The sequence below is a fragment of the Coenobita brevimanus genome, chromosome 29, assembly GCF_032717465.1.
Source record: "Coenobita brevimanus isolate Jiangsu-jjx chromosome 29, ASM3271746v2, whole genome shotgun sequence".
Classification (NCBI taxonomy): Eukaryota; Metazoa; Arthropoda; class Malacostraca; order Decapoda; family Coenobitidae; genus Coenobita; species Coenobita brevimanus.
This window is the reverse complement of record NC_136982.1, coordinates 41,255,028-41,274,262: the sequence shown is the minus strand read 5'-3', so window position 1 is coordinate 41,274,262 and position 19,235 is coordinate 41,255,028. Positions and strand designations below refer to the sequence as shown.

At 37.9% G+C, this 19,235-nt stretch overlaps 1 protein-coding gene across 1 annotated transcript in view; it reads left to right on the top strand.

Moving 5' to 3' along the window:
• The window catches only part of LOC145395021 (TBC1 domain family member 2B-like), a 199,265-nt gene extending 180,285 nt beyond the window's left edge, over nt 1-18,980 (top strand). The window contains exons 17-19 of the mRNA XM_080268766.1: nt 1-306; nt 18,220-18,394; nt 18,844-18,980. The exon at nt 1-306 is cut by the window's left edge and continues 42 nt beyond it. Of these exons, the coding sequence (XP_080124892.1) occupies nt 1-306; nt 18,220-18,394; nt 18,844-18,980 (618 nt within the window). The remainder of the gene's footprint in view (nt 307-18,219; nt 18,395-18,843) is intronic.
• The last annotated feature ends 255 nt before the right edge of the window (nt 18,981-19,235 follow it).

Here is a 19,235-nt window from a genome sequence, read left to right as displayed (position 1 = left end):
GCAAACAAAGAGAGCAATGGTGGTGATGGGGAAGGGGAGGCTGCCATGGCCATCCCCACAAGTCCCAGTCCTGTGTCCTCTGATGATGATGATGTAGAGGAAGAGGAAGATCAGCAGGATGATCTCCATGCTCAGGATGCACCACAAGAGGACTTGTCACAAAAGACTGAACCGCAGAAGACCACAGCACAGAAGGGCACACCACAAACAGATTCACTGCCAAAAGATATGCCACAGACAGCTTCACCAAACGATAGTACACCACAGAATGATGCAGAACAGGAGAGTGCACCACAGGAGAATAGTGTACATCAAGAGGCCCCTCATCATGACACACCACGCCAAAATGCATCATGAGCAAACTCTTCCTGACGGAATGCCTCATAACCAAACACATCCTGACTGAACACTTCGTCATAGATCATATATAGACCTTCGTGTGATATAACACCATACTACAGTAGTTGCTTTTCAGCAGAGTGTGGAATGCAGCAGCAAAAAATGCATTATATTGTACCATTTTCTGACCTGAATTGATATTTTCTGTTGAACAGTATTCATGTTGGTTTTTATATTTTAATTAATTTAATTTCAGTATATTTTTTGCAGATCTGAAAGTTAAGTCCTCCAGAATATTTTATACCTGCAGATTTGTTCTCAAGTTCTTACATAAATAGGAATAATAGCTGAATAAAGGTACATACAGTAAACTAACCCTGCAGGAATTGGCTTAGTATACAGTATGATGAATTTTTCATTCTAAATAGTCATTGATCATTTCATACTAAATGCCATTTTATTAAAGAAAAAATCAAGAACAAAAAATTCACTAATGTTCAAAATATTGAACTTAACCTAAGATATCAATTTGGAGAGAAAAATGGTATGAAACATGATAGCAGAGCACCTTATACCAAAGCCAAACTTGCCATCAGCCAGAAGTACTGTACAGTGGACCACAAGTTGACAAAACCAAGCCTAGATACACAAACAAACATATGATTATCTCCCTGTCATAACTCAGACTTTGATCTGCAGGAAGAACCAGAGATACCGGTATGGAAAGTCTCTCCATTCTCATCTCATTGTCCTTCCTGGAAAAACAAATCACAGGTATGGGAGAGAGTTCAACATAAGTGTGTTTGTGTAGCTGTGCCCAGGGAATCTCTGGTCATCTGTAAAATACGTAATTCTAGCTTTGATGCAAATAGTAATTTGTAATATACTGTACTGTTTAACAGAAGAATTTTAACTTATTTACTTATCTATCTATCTATATACCGAGGCTGCTTCTCCCATGGAAAGGGAGGTAGCCGAGACAGGACGACACACTCCCCATTTACTCATCCATTCAAACACAGTCATTCGCATCTTAGCCCCAAAGGGGAGAAGGGGCAGATCCTTACCGCACCACACCACACATGGGTCAACTGCGTAGTGCAATCAGTGACATCCGCAGCAGGGCCCGACAGCAGAGCTGGTTTACTCCTGTCACATCATAATAGACCCATCCCCTTACTCGCACCTGACCTGACTAGCTAATCAGACCAAATGCGGGAGAATATCCCCTCAGGGCTGCGTCATCATTTATTCATTCACAATTTCTCTCCATTTATTTCTGTCACGCACAGCCACTCTTCCATGCTCAACAGACATCCCTCTCGCATAATAATTAGCACGTACATTACATGAAGGGTAATTTTTCATTGCATGAATTAACTTGTGGTACCCTTACGTTAATATTTTCTTTAAACCCTTTGCATCCAGTGATGTGCTTTGATGGATTATTCTTGTTACTCACGGACAATTTTATTCCTCATAGGAGAGACCTTGTAAGGTAAAATAGTTAATGAAGGCAATATTTGACCCCAGCAGTTTGGAAAGTCAGTCCTAAGCTGGTGTATAAAATCATCAGTAAAGGACAATAATAAACTAAATATTACATCCTTGGGATGATAGGGATAGTCTGTAGAATCACATGATACCAGTCCTTAGCTTCGCATTGTCACTCTACTGGCTTTGAAGTACTGTACTGTATTACCTGGTATGTATTTCACTTAATCTTCCAACTTCTTTTTGTTATACATTTCCAGCATGTTTGGTTTTGTTTCTTATTGTATGTTTGTATATATTTTTGTATGCTGAAGTGCCTTTGACAGCTGGGAGACACAAGCACAATATCTGTTTGCATTTTTTAATGTGATGGACTGGATGAGTGTGTTAATGAGTGTCTGGTCCATTTCACTAGGTTGTTGCTGTCTGACTTTTGTACTTTCTGTCTCCTTGTATTTGGGTTCTGCCTCACTGCATCCTTTGGTGGAAAAAAATGTTAGAATGATTATAAAGATGACTGTTGTGTGTCATTAACATGTCCTGCTCAGTGCTAAGCTGTTGGGTGAGCTCACATTGTTCACCATAATTTTGTGTGTGTGTGTGTGTGTGTGTGTGTGTGTGTGTGTGTGTGTATTTGCATATTTGTAGTATACAGGAATTGATCTAAGCTCATATTGTTCTTGCTCCATATCTACTTTTATCCAGTGCAGTTTTAAACACATGGATGCTTTTTTTGTTTCACCACCTCCTTGCCTAAGTCATTCCAAGTACTTTTACTTCTGTTTGGGAAACTGAACCTTTTAAGATCATTAAGGTATCTTCCCTTCCACAATTAAAATTCTTAACCTCTTGTTCTTTCATTGTCCAATACAAGAAGATTCTCTCTCCACTTTTTTCAGATCTCGTACATTTCTAAACATCGTAATCAAATCTCTGCTTTCCCTTCTGTCATGCAGTGTTGGTAACTTCAGTTTTTCCAATCTGTCCTCATAGGTCAGTTCCCTTAAGCATGGTATCATCCTTGTAGCCATCCATTGTACCTTCTCTAGTTTATCAATATGTTTTTTCAGAGGAGGTGACCATATCACAGCTGCATATTTTAGTCTTGGTCTTATCAACTCCCTAAGCATTTCCTCATCCATATAATTAAAAGTCACTCACGTTTGTCAGTAATTCATATGTGCCTCCAATGATTCTTTTTATATGCTCTTCTGGTGACAGGTCATCTTGTATGATGTGTGTGTGTGTGTGTGTGTGTGTGTGTGTGTGTGTGTGTGTGTGTGTGTGCACATGCCCACGTGCATGTGTTGCAAGAATTTTTTTCCACAGAACCCTGTACCCCATAGTTTCGAGACAGTTTTAGTTTTGTATTTTTGTGTTAGGGTTAATGTAAATGAGATTGATGGGCAGACTGAGGATATTAGGTACAGTACTGTAGTTGTTAAGAATTGTTAACCCTATCAACCCCTGGACATATTCATTCCTTTTCTGACTGTTTCCAGATTATTTTATTTAGTGTAGGAGGGACTTTTCAGACTAGAGGGGTCAGATATTTCCTTCATTTACCCCTTTGGTACAAGAGGTCTTTTCTGGGGTGAGTAGAAATGTCTAGAATTAGCAAGTACGAAATGAAAAATACATCATCGGAGAATAAAATTACCGTACAGATCTTTTGAAGCATGTTGTTAACATATGAGAGTCGTCATACGTGAATCAGACCCGTTATACACCATTTAGTGAATACAGTAGTTGTAGGATTTAATAACTTTTGGTGGTCTGGTTTTTAGGACACATTAGTTGAAGTGACGTCCATTCAGAGGTCTGATCCCCAAGTGGTGAATGGATTTTTTTTTTTTTTTTTTTTTTTTAATAAATAAATACTGTAGTGGAACTAAAGTTAGTAGGCTGGTCATCTACCTTTAAATGTACTGGATTGCAGTAATGTTGTATCAGGTCCCTACATCTCAGAGAGGTTGAAATGGGATTGGCTTTTACTGTTTATGATTCATAGTCTCCCTCTCTCCTCACTAATGGCCTTCACTCTGGTCTTATCCAACCCCATATCATTGTCTTTTTTTTTTTTTTTTTTTTTTTTTTTTTTTTTTTTAAGCTGATCCATAAAGAGAGGAATTCCAGAGGAGAAGGAATGGGGGATTTGAACAGTTTGATCCCACACAGTGGGATCAGAGAAATAATAGTAAAATATTAGTAATTTACCTGTAATGCTAATAGGCTTATGCAGTACTGCCTGTACAGTTTTATTTACTGCAAATAGTGTGGTATGATTTAATTGCAGCACATAAATGTAATTTTAAATACAATGTTTACTTATGATGCATTGTGTCTAGGAGCTAATGTGTCATATTTATTATGAATAAATTTATTGTGTTTCTGTCCAAAATTTTTAGTTGTACTGTACAGTACAGCTGTGAACTGTGCTTAAATGGTCTATGATGTGAAATGTATTGGGATGATAATTCTGCATAATATGCAAAGGGTATGGTTATCAGTTGCACTCTTATTTAGTGCTGTGGTTAAATCCTTGTGGAAGTAAGAATACTGAAGATTAATATCTCCTGATTTATTTTTTTACTGTTAATGATAATTTTTTTAATTTCTTGTACTGGAAAACATAATCTCTGATTTGTTTTACTTTCAGATTTAATTCTTTTATTTTTTACAGTATGCAGAGTGAAATGAATAGTTCACGGTGCTGTGTAAGTTTTCCTGCACACGGCCTACCTTTTTTGTGCCATTATTTGCTGTAATATAATAATACAGGTACAGTATAGTAGTCTTTATACCTGTGGGATAATAAATTCCACAGTGCTGTTAATCATAGATTCCAGTAACATATTCAATAATTACCTGTACAGTGATGTGGTGTAGTGTTAGGTATGTTCTTTAAGTCATAATGTATTTTTACATATTTGTATATTTGGTGGAGACAAAAGATTATATACTGTATTACCTTTATCTAATACTCCGTACTCGCTTGCCCTAAGGTGTGTGCTGGTGAAATGCTGATTTATGTGAAACAAATGTAAGACATGCTTTTAATAGTTTTTGGTGTTAAAAGTACACACACACACACACACACACACACACACACACACACACACACACACACACACACACACACACACACTGGTGTCAGAAAACCTTTCTGGTGAGTCTGGAGCAACTTCAAGTGAAATGTTGATGTTAATTCAAAAACAGCTTACAGTAATAATGAAACATGTAGTGCTGCTTTGGGTGTCTGCCCTACCTCTCTTCTTTCCTTCCTCTTCTGTCTTTCTTCCCTTCATTCTTTCCTCTTTCATCTGCCTATGGGTGACTTAACACTCCCTCATGTGCCTTTCTTTCCTTCTTTCCTCTTCCTTCTGCCTATTAGTGACTCTGCACTGAGTGACAAGCCAAATGGTTTCCTGTACACCAGGAAACCATTTACTATGCTGGGTGGTAACCATATAACCAAATTACAGTGCCAGGTGGTTTAGTGGGTAATGAAGGTGCTCCAGTCGCATTGAGCCTGTGTAGGTTTGTATCCAAGGGGTGGTTGGGTTTCGATGCTTACATAATGCCCCTTAACGATGAGTGAGGCTGGTCATTCTCATCTTAAATGTCAGGACCAACTGGCCTAGCCCCGGGCTTCTACGCTTCTCATGGGGCGACATAGGATTGGATGATGGATGAATGGATTTAAGTGAAACAGCACTGTTGGCGCTTGATGCCAAAGTCAGATTTAACTGTTGTTGACTCTCACAGGGTTGTATGACCGACACTTATTTGAATAAAATCATATACATTTAACTACTGTAGACTTAAGTACAAAAGTTTTCTTGATCATGGAAGTTAATGGTGACAGCATTAACACTCTCAGGCTCTTGTGAGTCACTCATTTGAATAAAATAATCCAGTGTTAGCCAAAATACAGCAGTAGAGTTGATCTGATCATGATATTAGCTACAGTAAAATAGTAAAGTTGTCCTAATTATGAGAGTTAATGTTGACAGTATTAAACCACTGAGCTTCTTATAATTCACTCTCAGCGGAGTTAAATTGTCGAACATTAACTGGAATGTTGATGCTGTATTAAAGTTGTCCCAATCATTAGAGAATTAAAGACATCTACATCTTAGCCTAGCATAGCCAGGGAACATCGTTTGATATTGTGAACCAGTGACACATTCAAAGAAGTGTTTTACTCTAAGCATATGCTCATTGTATAGTATACGATGTCTGTTCAGAAAGTATCCAGCCTCTTTTTTTTTTTTTTTTTTTTTTTTTTTTTTTTCCCCCAAGCAGTTGGAGGATAGGGGTGGGGTTTTGTGTAGCACAGTGCAGGACTTTTGTGTACATGAGTGATTAATGTCAGCCGCCACGAGTGACTTGGTGGCTGTCAGTCAGTCTTGTGTTCATGGTCATGCACAGTATGGTCATCGTGTTCTTTCACTCATCATGATGACCGAAAAGGTCAAACAATGTTACTGCATCAAACTTTGCCAAAAACTAGATTATACCCAAGTTGAAACTACCAGAAAGATCCAGCAAGTTTTTGGGAATGAAGTCATGGGGGTAACGCAAATAAAGGAGTGGTACAATCGCTTCAGAAATGTCCAAATGTCAGTTGAGAGCAATCCACGTCCTGGGAGGCCATCGACAAGCAGGAGTACTGAAAATGTGAGGAAAGTCAGTGATTTGGTCATGGGAAATCATAGTTGACTGTCAGAGGAATTGTTTATGAAATTGGGATCGGTGATGGATCAGCACATGAAATTTTAATGGATGATTTGGGCATGCGAAGAGCTGCCGGCAAGTTTGTTCCAAAGCTCTTGTGACGTGAACAATAAGCTTTGCGGATGATCATTGCTCAAGACAGATTATTTTATTCAGCTTAAGAAAAGTGTCTAGTAGGGAAGGGTTAATGAAGGCAATACTGTATATAACTCCTCCATTTTGAAAAGCCTCTCTCAGGTAGATTTAAAATCATATGGTGGTAGCAAGAATAAACAAAAGGTGCATCATTGGAGTGAAATAGCTAAAAGGCATTTCTTGATCAAGTTGGATATCAGAATACAGTTGAAGTATGTTGCATAGTTAAGTAGCACAGATCATTATGATATTGTATTAGAATGATGGTATACTGTTGTTACATAGTTTGTTGGTGTGAAATACCATATACAGTACTGTGATTCTGTAATGATTTTCTTCCCTTTTTTTTTTTTTTTTTTTTTTTTTTCAAACTGTAAGTTTTCTGACATTCCATTTCAAATTAGGCGAGTGAAAATTCAAAGACACTATATTTTTTACTTTATTTGTTTCATTCCAAATGAACTTTTGTTTAGTAAACCTCTGTTAGCATTGAATATACCAAATCAAGTTAAAGTAGAGTAAGCATACATACGTGGAATTGGGTAGGATTTATGATGTTAGCGATAATGAATGAGCTGTGGTAGCTACTGTGGTCAATCGGGTTAGAGTGCACACTGTTGGCCAAAAGGTTAAACGTTTTAACCAGGTCAAAGATGATTGATTGATGTCAGGAAAGATAGCCAGTTGCAAAGGGCTTCAAACATGAACCAAAGTTTTATTGATAGTGGGAATGCCTTAGTCTCCCCAAGAGGGGAGCATTTACTGTAAAGCTACTTCATCGTCATGATGATGAATGAAAAGTAAAACTGCATGCACAGTATTCAAGCAGCATCATTTTGGCCGTATATAAACAGTTATTCCATATTTTCATGTTTCACCACACCATCAGTATAGCATGATTATTTAGAGTAGAGATATATAGGAGATAGACTGTAGAAGAATAGTCTATTCCCTCCACTTTCTTGTCATCCTGATGAATCAGGTTGGCACTGAGAGTGACACCAGCTATCACTGTCTTTATAGCCTATGAGTCATGGACTCAACAAAACGACCTTCATGCATTTCTGTTCTTACTTGATATAATGACCTCTCGTCCCACAGGTCATCATCCACCCTCATATGCTCTTTCCTTTATCTCTCCACCTTGTTCTCAACCTTTCTCTCTTCCTTCCAGTCACCTTGCTCTCATACTCATTCCTAGCCAGTCTCTTATTCTCCTTTCATTCACCCAGTGTAAGATATTATGGCAACAATGCAAAATGGTGCAGATTAAGAGTGCCTTTTTTCATCATAGTAAGTGAACTCATCTATGATATTAGTTCCTTCAGAGGATTGTGTAACATTGTGTCTGTTGCTCAACTTAGTTGCAGTTTAGTATTTCAAAGTCTGTGCTTCAGCATTACTCAGAATTCTTGGAAGCAGATTTAATGGTCATGATACAGTGACATCAGAATACTGTACTACAATTCATTCATAATATTTGGTGCATTCATCATCCTGTCAGAATATTAGTGTTATTTATTCCCTTTGAATAGAATACTGACAAAAAGAATTTTTTGTTTAAAATAATAGTAGAATTATATTCCAGTGCACATAATATAAAATAAGTGAACATACTTTTAAGAAAGCACACATAGTATATTTAAGGTGTTGCAGAATGATACTTTTCCCCAAAGCTACTTGCTTGATTTATAGTTTCATGTGCAAATGGCCGCAGTGATGGTGTTGGGTAAAACTTTGAATGGATGTAAACTCAGTTTCAGTTTATTCAGGTGAAGAGAAACATATACCCTACTCCAAATTATATTAGTAAAATGAGTCCCTTTTGATTGTTGTGAAATTTTGCTCCAGGCTGTTGATGTAAATAATGAATTTGCCCTGTAAAATTAATGTACAGTACTGTACTATGTAATGTATCTTATCCCATTATACCCAAGGCCATTATACTGCTGTGTATTCTCTTAACCACCAGGTAGTTTTGTTCAGCACAGAAGAATTCCCTGGTAGTGAAGGGATTGATGATGGCTGTATCTAACCTCTCCAGAGTGAAAGGTCAGACCTAAGCTGAATAAATCATGTGGAAATAAATGATGTCCTCATAGAGAAGCAGTGAATTAGCTGTTGGCTTTCTTTATTGTTTAATGTTGTATTTATGTTTCTTTTCACTCTCAATGTCAAGAGTAAATGTTAGGAACAGTCAGCCCTCAATGGAATGGACTAATTAGCAGAAGAGTCTATCTGTCTATATCAATTGCCAGACACCTTAATCCCATAATGGGTGGCCAAGAGTGGGGAAGACTGCATTGTTTAATATGAAAACTAGTTCAATACAGTGTATGATTGTATGATAAACATTTTAATTTATGAATGCAGTTTCTTTAGACTGTATATCTACCATATTTTGTTAGATATGGTACTTTTCAGCATTTTTAAACTCAGTCTTGCATACATAAATTTATACTGTAAATCACAAAAAAAATTAAAGTTGGTTGTAAATTACTGTACAGTATGACGATACCATTAACTAGATAAGAGGCAAAGCAGCAGTGGAACTGTTTGCATTAGTGTCAGACGGAGCTAAACTTTCACCATAGGGCAGTCTTTTGCTGCATCTGCCATAAGCTGTACTGTATACCAAACCTATATGGTATTCAGTATAAAGACATTATTTGGTTATTTCAAAGAGGCTGTTAAAATTGAAATTTGGTAAATGGAGGTATGTCATAAAGAGAGTTTCTTGTAAGAACAATGCATAAGGGATGTTAAGGTAATCAGTATCATATATCTTTGCAGTCCGTTGGTGTTGTAGGGTTTTGTATTTCAATGTCTAGTCATTGTTAAGAACACTATAATATTTTTGTTTTTTATACTATCATTGCAGTATGTTATCTCTGAAGAATGACTGATTTCTGCCTCTTTAAATAGTTAGCTTTAGTATTAGTCAGCCAGATGAGTTACATAAACTGCAAATCATCTCCTTCTCTCAGTGATGATAAAACAGGGTCATTAACCAATAGTTACCACATAACAGGCTTGAACTCTGACCTTTATGTCCTATTGGAAAGGATAAGTGATTGCTGTATCTTATTTTTCATATGGTGTAGGCTTACCGTATATGATACTAAACCCACCCTATTTTACAATGGGGAGTAGGGTGATGATGATGATGATGATGATGGTGACTACTTTTTAAGTAGTATAATGTATTGTACTTAGTAAGTCTTTGGTGCTCTTTGTGCTTGATATGTGTACAGCATTGTATCTCTGTGTACCATGAATTATATAAGGCTGATTGTAGCATATATATTCCTGGAATGATTGATCAGAAAGTGTTTAACCATGAAGATGAAGTTGATATGCATATATTTATAGCATCTTTCATGTACCCTCACGTAATTCTCAGGTCAGGTACCAAGTAGAATTGAATATGGAAGAGTATAAGGTGTGGGGGACAGTCACCTATTTTCATTCTTTATACTGTATTTCTGGTTCTTTGTGATCATTATTTTATAAGGCTGTAAGATTTATCATGATTTTTGCAAGTGTTAACAGTTCAGCATACCTGAAAGTGTCTACATACAGTATATGCTTGTCTTGTTTCCCGTCTCTGGAGAGTTTAACAACAGATAATGGTTTTACTCATAATGTATCTGGACTGCAAGAGTTAGGATAATATGAGATTTTTTTTTTTTTTTTTTTTTTTTATAGGACTTCATGCCTTTTCTGTAATTTGATGAAGAACCTGTTTGTTTTTATATGTAATACTGTACTTTTTTTTTTTTTTTTTTTTTTTTTTTTGTTAATGGGAATGCATTGTTATCATGTTCTTTTTTGTTGTCCAGAAGCTGTCAGTACAGTATTCACTACTGTATGTATCACTGAAGGATGTTCAGTACTTTGTACATGTAATTACATAACATCATTGATAATTTTGTAATTACATGACATTTGCGAGTTTATTTGCAGTTGAATACTCCTTCTGGAAGGATGAATTTTTCTTTTTTATGGAACTTTAACAGAGAGGACAGAAGGCAGTTGGTTCAGATTCATCAGGAAGCTGCCCATCGAGAAGGCAGTGTTATCATACTGTATAAGATTTATCAGAAGATTCATCACTGCAAACCCGTAGTGAGAAAGAATACGTTTGTGAAATATTTGATAAACGGTTTGGGTATTTGTGGGAAACTGGGTGCACAGTACCTCACTTTCACTGTTATAACAGATAGAACTAGAGAGGGCCACTGAGTTTACCAGTCAAACTCAGCCAAAAGACACTTCCACCCATAATTACATCATCCTCAAAATTGATATTGTAGTATTTATGCTTATACAAGGGAGGAATTAGAATATCACACATCTTGTGTATCATAACTTAGGGACTTCCATTCACATTGAATGTCCAGGAAGCAATGTACTGTACTTTCAGATTAGTTGAGAGGTTAAGTTGATATAAAAGACATCTGCATCTTGGAGAAACAGTGTGAAAACAAAAGATTTCAGTACCTAATATTTGGTCAGGAGAAGGTAATACTGTTGTCCAATGTTTTAAAAATTTCAGAGCTGGCAGTTTGGCTTAGGTTATGTTGGTGGTGGCAACTGTCTGCATTGCTTACAATATTGTATTATTATTTTTCTTCTTATTTAGGCCTTTTTATAGGTTAGAACCATATGCAGCTTTATGACTTACAACAGCCAGCACGCCATAGTAACACATTCCTCCACAGCCACTCCATTACTCTTTACTTCCTCACCAGCCAGGTAATCTAATTCTGTCACTTCTTTTGCACTAATATACCTGGTACCCATCTTAGGCAACCCTCCAAAGAATTGACACAGACAAACATTTTATGTAGTATGTATAATTTTCATATCAGTTTTTCATCATCTATGATGCCTTATTCCCTCTTGGGAACCACTAAACTGAAGATGGGCATTTATCTTCATATACTTCTTCATATGACATACTTCTTAACAGATTTATCTCACATGACAATGCAATAACAGGTATTAGTGGCCATTAGTGCCATGGAAGAAGTCTATGTATTGCCAGCATTAGTGTAGAGACTGATGATATCCATATTAGCAAGTGTTGGTTGTGTGTTCTTACCTAGTTGTTCTTCCCTAATTGTATCTTTTCAGGGATGAGTCAAGCTCATACTGTCCCGTGTATTAAACCATTTAATCATACATATCCCTAGATGTATGAATAGTTTTGGCACACACTATTTGATTTGGTAGTGCATTCCACTGATCAGTTGCCCTACTGGAGAAACTGAATTTCCATACGTCTTTATCACCTCATTTTATGCAGTTTTTTGCAATGTCCTCATTCTGATGCATCCCCATAGGTTAAATACTCATTTATTTCTTTTTTTCTCTTTCTCTGTGATACATTTATATAGCATAATCATGTCTCATGTCTCCTCTCCTCCTTCTCTCGTATAATGTTGATAGGTTTAATTATTGTTGTCTTTCTTCATAGCTTAGATCCCTTAAGCCTGGTACCCATCTTTTAGCGTCCCTTCATACCTTTCCAATTTTATCTACGTGTTTTTTGAGGTGTGGATTCCAGACCACTGATGTGTAATCCAGGGTTGATCTAATGAATGATGTGATTAACTTTCTCAGCTTGTCTTCATTTATGTATGTGAATGGTAGTCTCACTTTAGTAAGCAGGGCATACATGTTCTGAATTTTCTCATTTATGTGGTCAGCCGGAGGTAGTCTGTTATTGATTATCACTCCTAGGTCCTTTTCCTTTTTTGATAGGTGTAGGCTTGAACTTCCTAGTTTATAAACCCAGTCTGGTCATTTTCCACTTTTACCAAACTTGATTACATGGCATTTGTCCACATTGAAAATCAGTTGCCATCTGTTGCTCCATTCATGAAGCTTATTTAATTCTTCTTGTAGCTCAATGCAAGAGTTTGTGTTTGTAATTCCCCTCTGTATTTTTGCATCATCAGTAAACATATGGTATTTAGATAGCATCCATTTCCAATGTTGCTGTCAGTGTCATTTAAACAGTATTATACAAAAAACATAATTGGTACCAGCACTGTGCCCTGGGGAACTCCACTAGTCACTTCTCTCCATGTTGAGTAATTTCCCCTTAGTACTGTTCTCATTTCCCTTTTTTCTGAGAAAATCATGCATCCAACATTACAGATTACCATGGATTCCTCCTTGATGGTACAATTTCCATAAAAGTCTTTGGTGTGGTACTCTGTCAGATACCTTCTTGAACTCCAAATAGATACTGTCTACCCTTCCGTCTCTTTTCTGTAGTGTTTCTGCAACCGTCATTGTAGCTTAATATATTAGTAACACATGATTTTTCCATTCTAAAAGTGAACTGTCTTTCTGTTATCATATTGTATTTCTCCAGATGGTTTACCCAAATTTTTCTTATCATCTTTTCTAATGTCTTACAACACTGGTCAGAGATGCTGGTCAGTAGTTAAGTGGATTCTGTCTACTTCCTTTCTTGTATCGGGGAACAATGTTTGCATTCTTCCAGTATCAGGTAGCTCACCTTGACTTAAAGGATTCCTTGAATATTAAATATATTGGTCTGTTTAACTCTTTTGCACATTCATGTAATACCCAACCTGAAGTCTCATCAGAACTATTTGCATTTCCAGTGTCTAATTTGCTCAACCCTTCCTGGATCTCTTGCTCCGATATTCGTATATTTGTTAATGTGTGTGGGCATGCGTGTTCCTTATCATCTCTCTCAAATCTGCTTTCCTCTGTAAAAGCTGATTGGAATTGTTCATCAAGTACTTCACAAATATCTTCTTCTTGGATCTAGATATTCCCCTCATCCATGATGGACTGTATTTTATCTTTAACTTTGGTTTTGAGCCTGAGTTATCGTTTCTTCAGTATCACTGCATTGGTCTATCAGACTGCTTGCTTACTTAATTGTATTTGTAGCATTTCTGAACTCCTCCAGAAATCTCTCATGGTTGACTATCGTTCTCCCCATCTCACTTGCAGAATCTGCCGCACCTGACAGCTCATCTATTGTTGTGTCATTTCTCTTCATTTCATTTACTAATTCTTCATCTTTTTTATCCCTCAGCAGGTGTAGTTCCTTTTTGATTGCCTCTATTTCCATTTGAAAAGCTTTCTCCAGTTTATTCTCTTTCCCCGCTAATTTATTATATGTTTCCATTTCAACCAGTTCTCCTTATTCATCGTTCTGTTTTCTACCTTTATCCCTTCTCATACCACCTTCTAGAGACACTTTTCCAAAGTAGTCCAACGTACAGAAAGATAATTTTTGCTTACAGTCTGGCATCTCCCTCCTATTGCTGCCCACCTTGGTGTGTTATGTCCAATGCTTAGTTACCTTGGCAATTTCCTTGCAATGCTGATTTTTTATGTTAACTTTAGGCTACACATTTTTGCTTATACTAGCTCTGCTATGCTGAATCATCACTTAATGAAGCCTATTAACTAGCTTGACTCATTTAAATAGGTACTCTTAGTTATGCCCAATGTGGAGCGAAGCGTTAGTACGTCCAATCTCTCCCACTGCCCTCGTGTGTGTGTGTGTGTGTGTGTGTGTGTGTGTGTGTGTGTGTGTGTGTGTGTGTGTGTGTGTGCGTGATTTATGTCTCAGATGGTTGTGTCTTTAGTCCATTGTGTAGTTGGCTGTGTTATATTAGTGTTAGTTTGTTTCCTGTGTAAATACTGTGTTCTTTGTATAGATATCCTAATTATAATCCATATGTGGAATACTGTGATCATTATGTAGTTACAGTATACCTGTTTTACTCAAACTTGCTTAAATTCCCATCTCACCATCTTGAATGCTGAGTTTTAGGAATAGATTGAAACTAGTTTATGGTGTTAGTCATGAAGAAGTTCTGTGGAAAGGGTGCAGAGCATTAGCATTGCCTTGAGCTGCAAAGAATGAAAATCTTTGCCAAGATAAAGTGAAAAGAATATAGTCATCTTGTGTAGGCAGTTATATCACACACACGCTGTTTTCCTTGCTTCTTGACTGCAATGACTCACAGAAAGGAAAAAGTTGGTGGGGTTGAGTGCAGATGTCTTTTACAGAATATGATATCTACAGTGGTTCCCCATAGTATGTGCATTGTGAGTACACATCTTGTCTTTTACACAAGGGGTTGACAGTCTTGTATACCCCTGGATATTTGTCACACTCCATATGATGTAATATGGTGGGCAAAAGTTGGCCAGTGTAACCACTAACATTGAGAGGCCCCACTCTCCCTTAAACCACACTGCATCCTAGAGCCAAAGCAAGAATTCATCCCCTGAGTCATCATCTGACAGTGATGTCAAGGCGGAGTATGATGTACATTGCTTCAGAACAGGATGGCCTTTTTTTCTTTTTCCAGTCAGTCATATGGGATATATTGTACATCAGTACCTGTTGTTAATAGTGCAGTATTCATTATTGTGCATACTATGTAGGGGTCATATTTCACTGTGCATAAGTGATTTTTGTCACCTATAAGAACAAGTTCTATGAGGAATCGCCATATCATCTAAGAATGATGCTCTTTACATAATACTGTAATGCATTCTTTTGTCACCAGTACACAGCCACTTCAGGATGAGTGATAGGCGTACACTGTATATCCAGTTTCCACTCAAATGCTCATTGTATTGGTAGGTGGTATTGGTAGATACTACAGTGGACTAGGAACCTTCCTACTCAGATTTGTAGAAGATTCACTGAAGATGTATTTTTGTCTGTGGTTAACTTCATGGTGTTTTTGGTCTGCTGCCATTTGTCTTCTTTATGCAAGTTATGGTGTGTATGTAAAGAAGCATATTGAAACATTGGTAAAAGCTGTATGTTATTTCAAGGGATCCTGCAAAATTCTCTTGGTTGTGAGGGTTATAAATTTACTGTAGCTTCAGTACAACATTAACTATTCTGTTCTGCAGTGGGGCAAACCAAGAACCATGCTTGTATATCTTATCCTTATTCACTCCTCAACAGTCTGAAGCAGTGTTATTAATATTTTTGTTACATCTGAAACTGGGCTTTGTTTAGAATTATTAGAGGAGAAGGGGATAATATTGAACAAATATGATTTAGTTTGCTTATGGGCAGGAAATGTCCATTTGATTATCATGATTTATATAATTATTTGTACATTACTGTATATATTAACCAGGATTTTTGAGATTGCTGTTGAAATCTCCATTGTTTTAAATTTGTGATAATTAATTGCTATTAATTTACATATGTATGCATTATCAGGAATATTATTACATCAGTGGTCATGATGGTTAATTATTATTGCTACCATCATGATGATAGTAATGATGAATCATTGCTGTGTTGTTGATAGTACAGTATTTTGATAATTTTATGATTTTGTGTAACAGCAGTATACTCTGTCCACCTTAGCTTGGCCGAGATTGCCATCTCTCTGTCTGAATGGTTTGATAACAAAGAATTAACACTAGAATATGGTGCTGGTCACGAATAAGTTTTATGGATAGGATGATGAGATGCAATAATTTCATAGTGTGCAATTGAGCTGTGGGAAGTAAGCTGCAAAAGGACAAAACGTTTCACTGAGTTAAAGTGAACATGCTGTAGTTTGATGATAGTATTTTGCAACTCCAGTACAGTATACAGTACTGTACAGATGCAGCTGCAGACAAGAGTATTGCTCCATTTTTTAGCCAAACAATTCTGAAACTTTAACATAGTACAGTAAACCTCGATATAATGAACTAATTGGGGAGAGGGATGGGTCGCTATATCCGAAAGTTTGCTGTATACGGGGGGTTGGTACAGGTATTTCTGAGGGATTACCGAACTCAGTTCCCTGTAGATGGGGAGTCATTCAGTCCTACGTGCTCGAACATAACCAAAACTAACTCTTTGAAGTTTTTCATGGAGAATTTAATGGTTTATGAAGTTGTACATGTAAATACAATACAGTACTGTATGAAGTTGTACATATAAATCTATCTATCTATCTATCTATTGCCAGACGCCTCAATCCCGTTTGGGGTGGCCACAAACAAATCGCCTCCAATTCGTCCTGTCCCCCGCCATTTCACTGCCCTGCTCCCAACTCACATCCCCCTCTCTCATATACCTCTCCACCCCATCCCTCCATCTCATCCTCGGCCTCCCCCTCCCTCTTTCCCCCTCCACCTCACTCACATACACTCTCTTCGTCAGTCTTTCACCCTCCATCCTCTCCACGTGGCCAAACCACCTCAGTGTGTTCCTCATAACACTTCCTGTCACATCCACACCACAACACTGCTTTATATCCTCATTCGTCAGCCTGTCTCTCCATGTGACTCCACAGGCTCCTCTTAAATAACTCATTTCCACTGCTCTCACTCTTGACTTGTGTCCTTCCAACAATGTCCAAGCTTCACTTCCATACGTTAGAGTTGGTATCACAATACTGTCATGTAGTAACTTTTTCACTTCCATGCTCACTTCCCTGTTTCTTATCACTGCTTTCAAAGAACCAGCAACCTTTCTTCCCTGCTGTACCCTTTCAAGCACTTCACCCTCCAAACCTCCATCCTTACTCATCACACTACCCAAGTACTTAAACGTACTCACATTTTCCAATTCCTCACCATCCAACCTCGCTGTACATTCACTGACTTCACCTCTCTCAAAGACCATCACTTTACTCTTCCCTACATTCACCTTTAGATTCCGTTTCTTGCACACTCTCTCAAACTCATCCACCAAGCCTTGCAGCTCCCCTTCGTCTTCACTCAACAACACAGTATCATCTGCAAACAACAGTACAGGGAGTTTCCAAACACTATCCTCTCTCACCAGGGCCACTCCAACATCCACTACCCTATAAATACAATACCTATAATAAGAATACAGTACAGTATAATGTAGTACTGTTACAGTACACTTACTATGCTAGGAAGGGATGCTGTTGAAGTACACTAACTATGCCAGGAAGGGATGCTGTTGTCACCTTGGGCCGAACTTCCCCCTCATTTAACAACATGTTTGCAAAATCCGAGGAAAATTCGGTCACGATTTGGCCATTCGGTATATCCGAAATTTGCAAAACCGGGGTTCATTATGTCGAGGGTTTGCTGTATTCTGAAATGCTTGTTGGCATCCATGGATTGCATTACTGTATTTCAAAAGTTGTTGTTCAGTGTCTCATTATTGGCTGCAGTGAAGTGAATTGATATTTATGTCTGCTACTGTATTTGGTAGGGTACAGTATTAGCAACATTCACACCAAGTGCTTGCTGGTGTGGGTATTTTGCAGGCAAGAGTTCTGCATCGTTATAATCCACAGATATTCTTGACTACATCTCCCTGTGCCCAGTGGGGCCACTTGTATGGGTTACAATGATAGAAAACTACCCTCACAAGCGTGGATTTGGTGCAGATGCGACCTAATACTCTGCTCTGCCGGTAGCAAGTGCTCCCTCATAAAATATCATAATAGTTACCGTTTTCCAGATCTGACGTGCTGATTGATGTGATTAACCTCTTCACAGGTGCTGATGTTGAGCGTACACTTGGTAGTGCTGCGTACCATGGGTGGAGCAAATGCGGTGTCCACTCAGGAGCCAAACTTCTTCATATTTCTCAACATCTCACCATGGGGAGGACCCTGCTCAGACCCTGGTGAGGTACCATCTGCCACAAGGGGCAGCTGGATCCCCACATGGTGTATGTTAAACTGTAAGACAACCCCACAGAAGTAGTTGCTTACATATGGTTGACTTGTGTTTGGCCAGACAGACCAAGAATAAGCAGTAACAGCAACATCTTAAACTGATGATGTCTCTTTTTTTAAATAATTCTTGCCACCCTTGACTGGTTTTAATAAACTTGGGAAACCCTTCTCATACTGAAAGGATTAAAGAAAGCTATCTCTAACCCCTCCAGTTTGAAAAGTCATTCCTAAAGTGAGAGATTATCTGAGGATGGCAGGAATAAGTACCAAGTCCTTGGGATGAAGAGATGAAAGCATAGTTGTTGTTGCTGATGTTGCTTAATGCCAGTCTGTCTGGGGCAGACCCATTGACCACAAGTAAGCATCAGCTTCTGTGTGACCATCCTGCAGGTTCATTATAGTACATTCACCAGATAGAGATCCAGGACCCCCTTTGAGGCAGATGGTGCCTCACCAAATTTGGACCAGGGTCCATCCAATGGTGAGGTGCAGGAAAATGTGACGAGGTTTGCCTTGCAGTTGGATGCTGCAGCTGCTGTTCCACCAAGAGTGCAGACTCCAGAGCATCACCACGTATAGGCTCTGCATCAGCACCTTGAAAGCATAGTTATTTAATAGATATTTTTTTGAATGCCGTAACTTGCAAATGGTGGTGGGACTTGTAGTATATTAGATATAAGTTAACTAGTTATTAATAGCGCTACTAATGTAACATCCTAATGTTCTTGTGGCCTTTTAAAAGTATACACCTAGGCAACATGTATTAGGATACGAGATTCTCTAGTTTTAAGACGTGATTAAAGGGATCCCAGTTTTCATTCCCTCTCTGAAAAA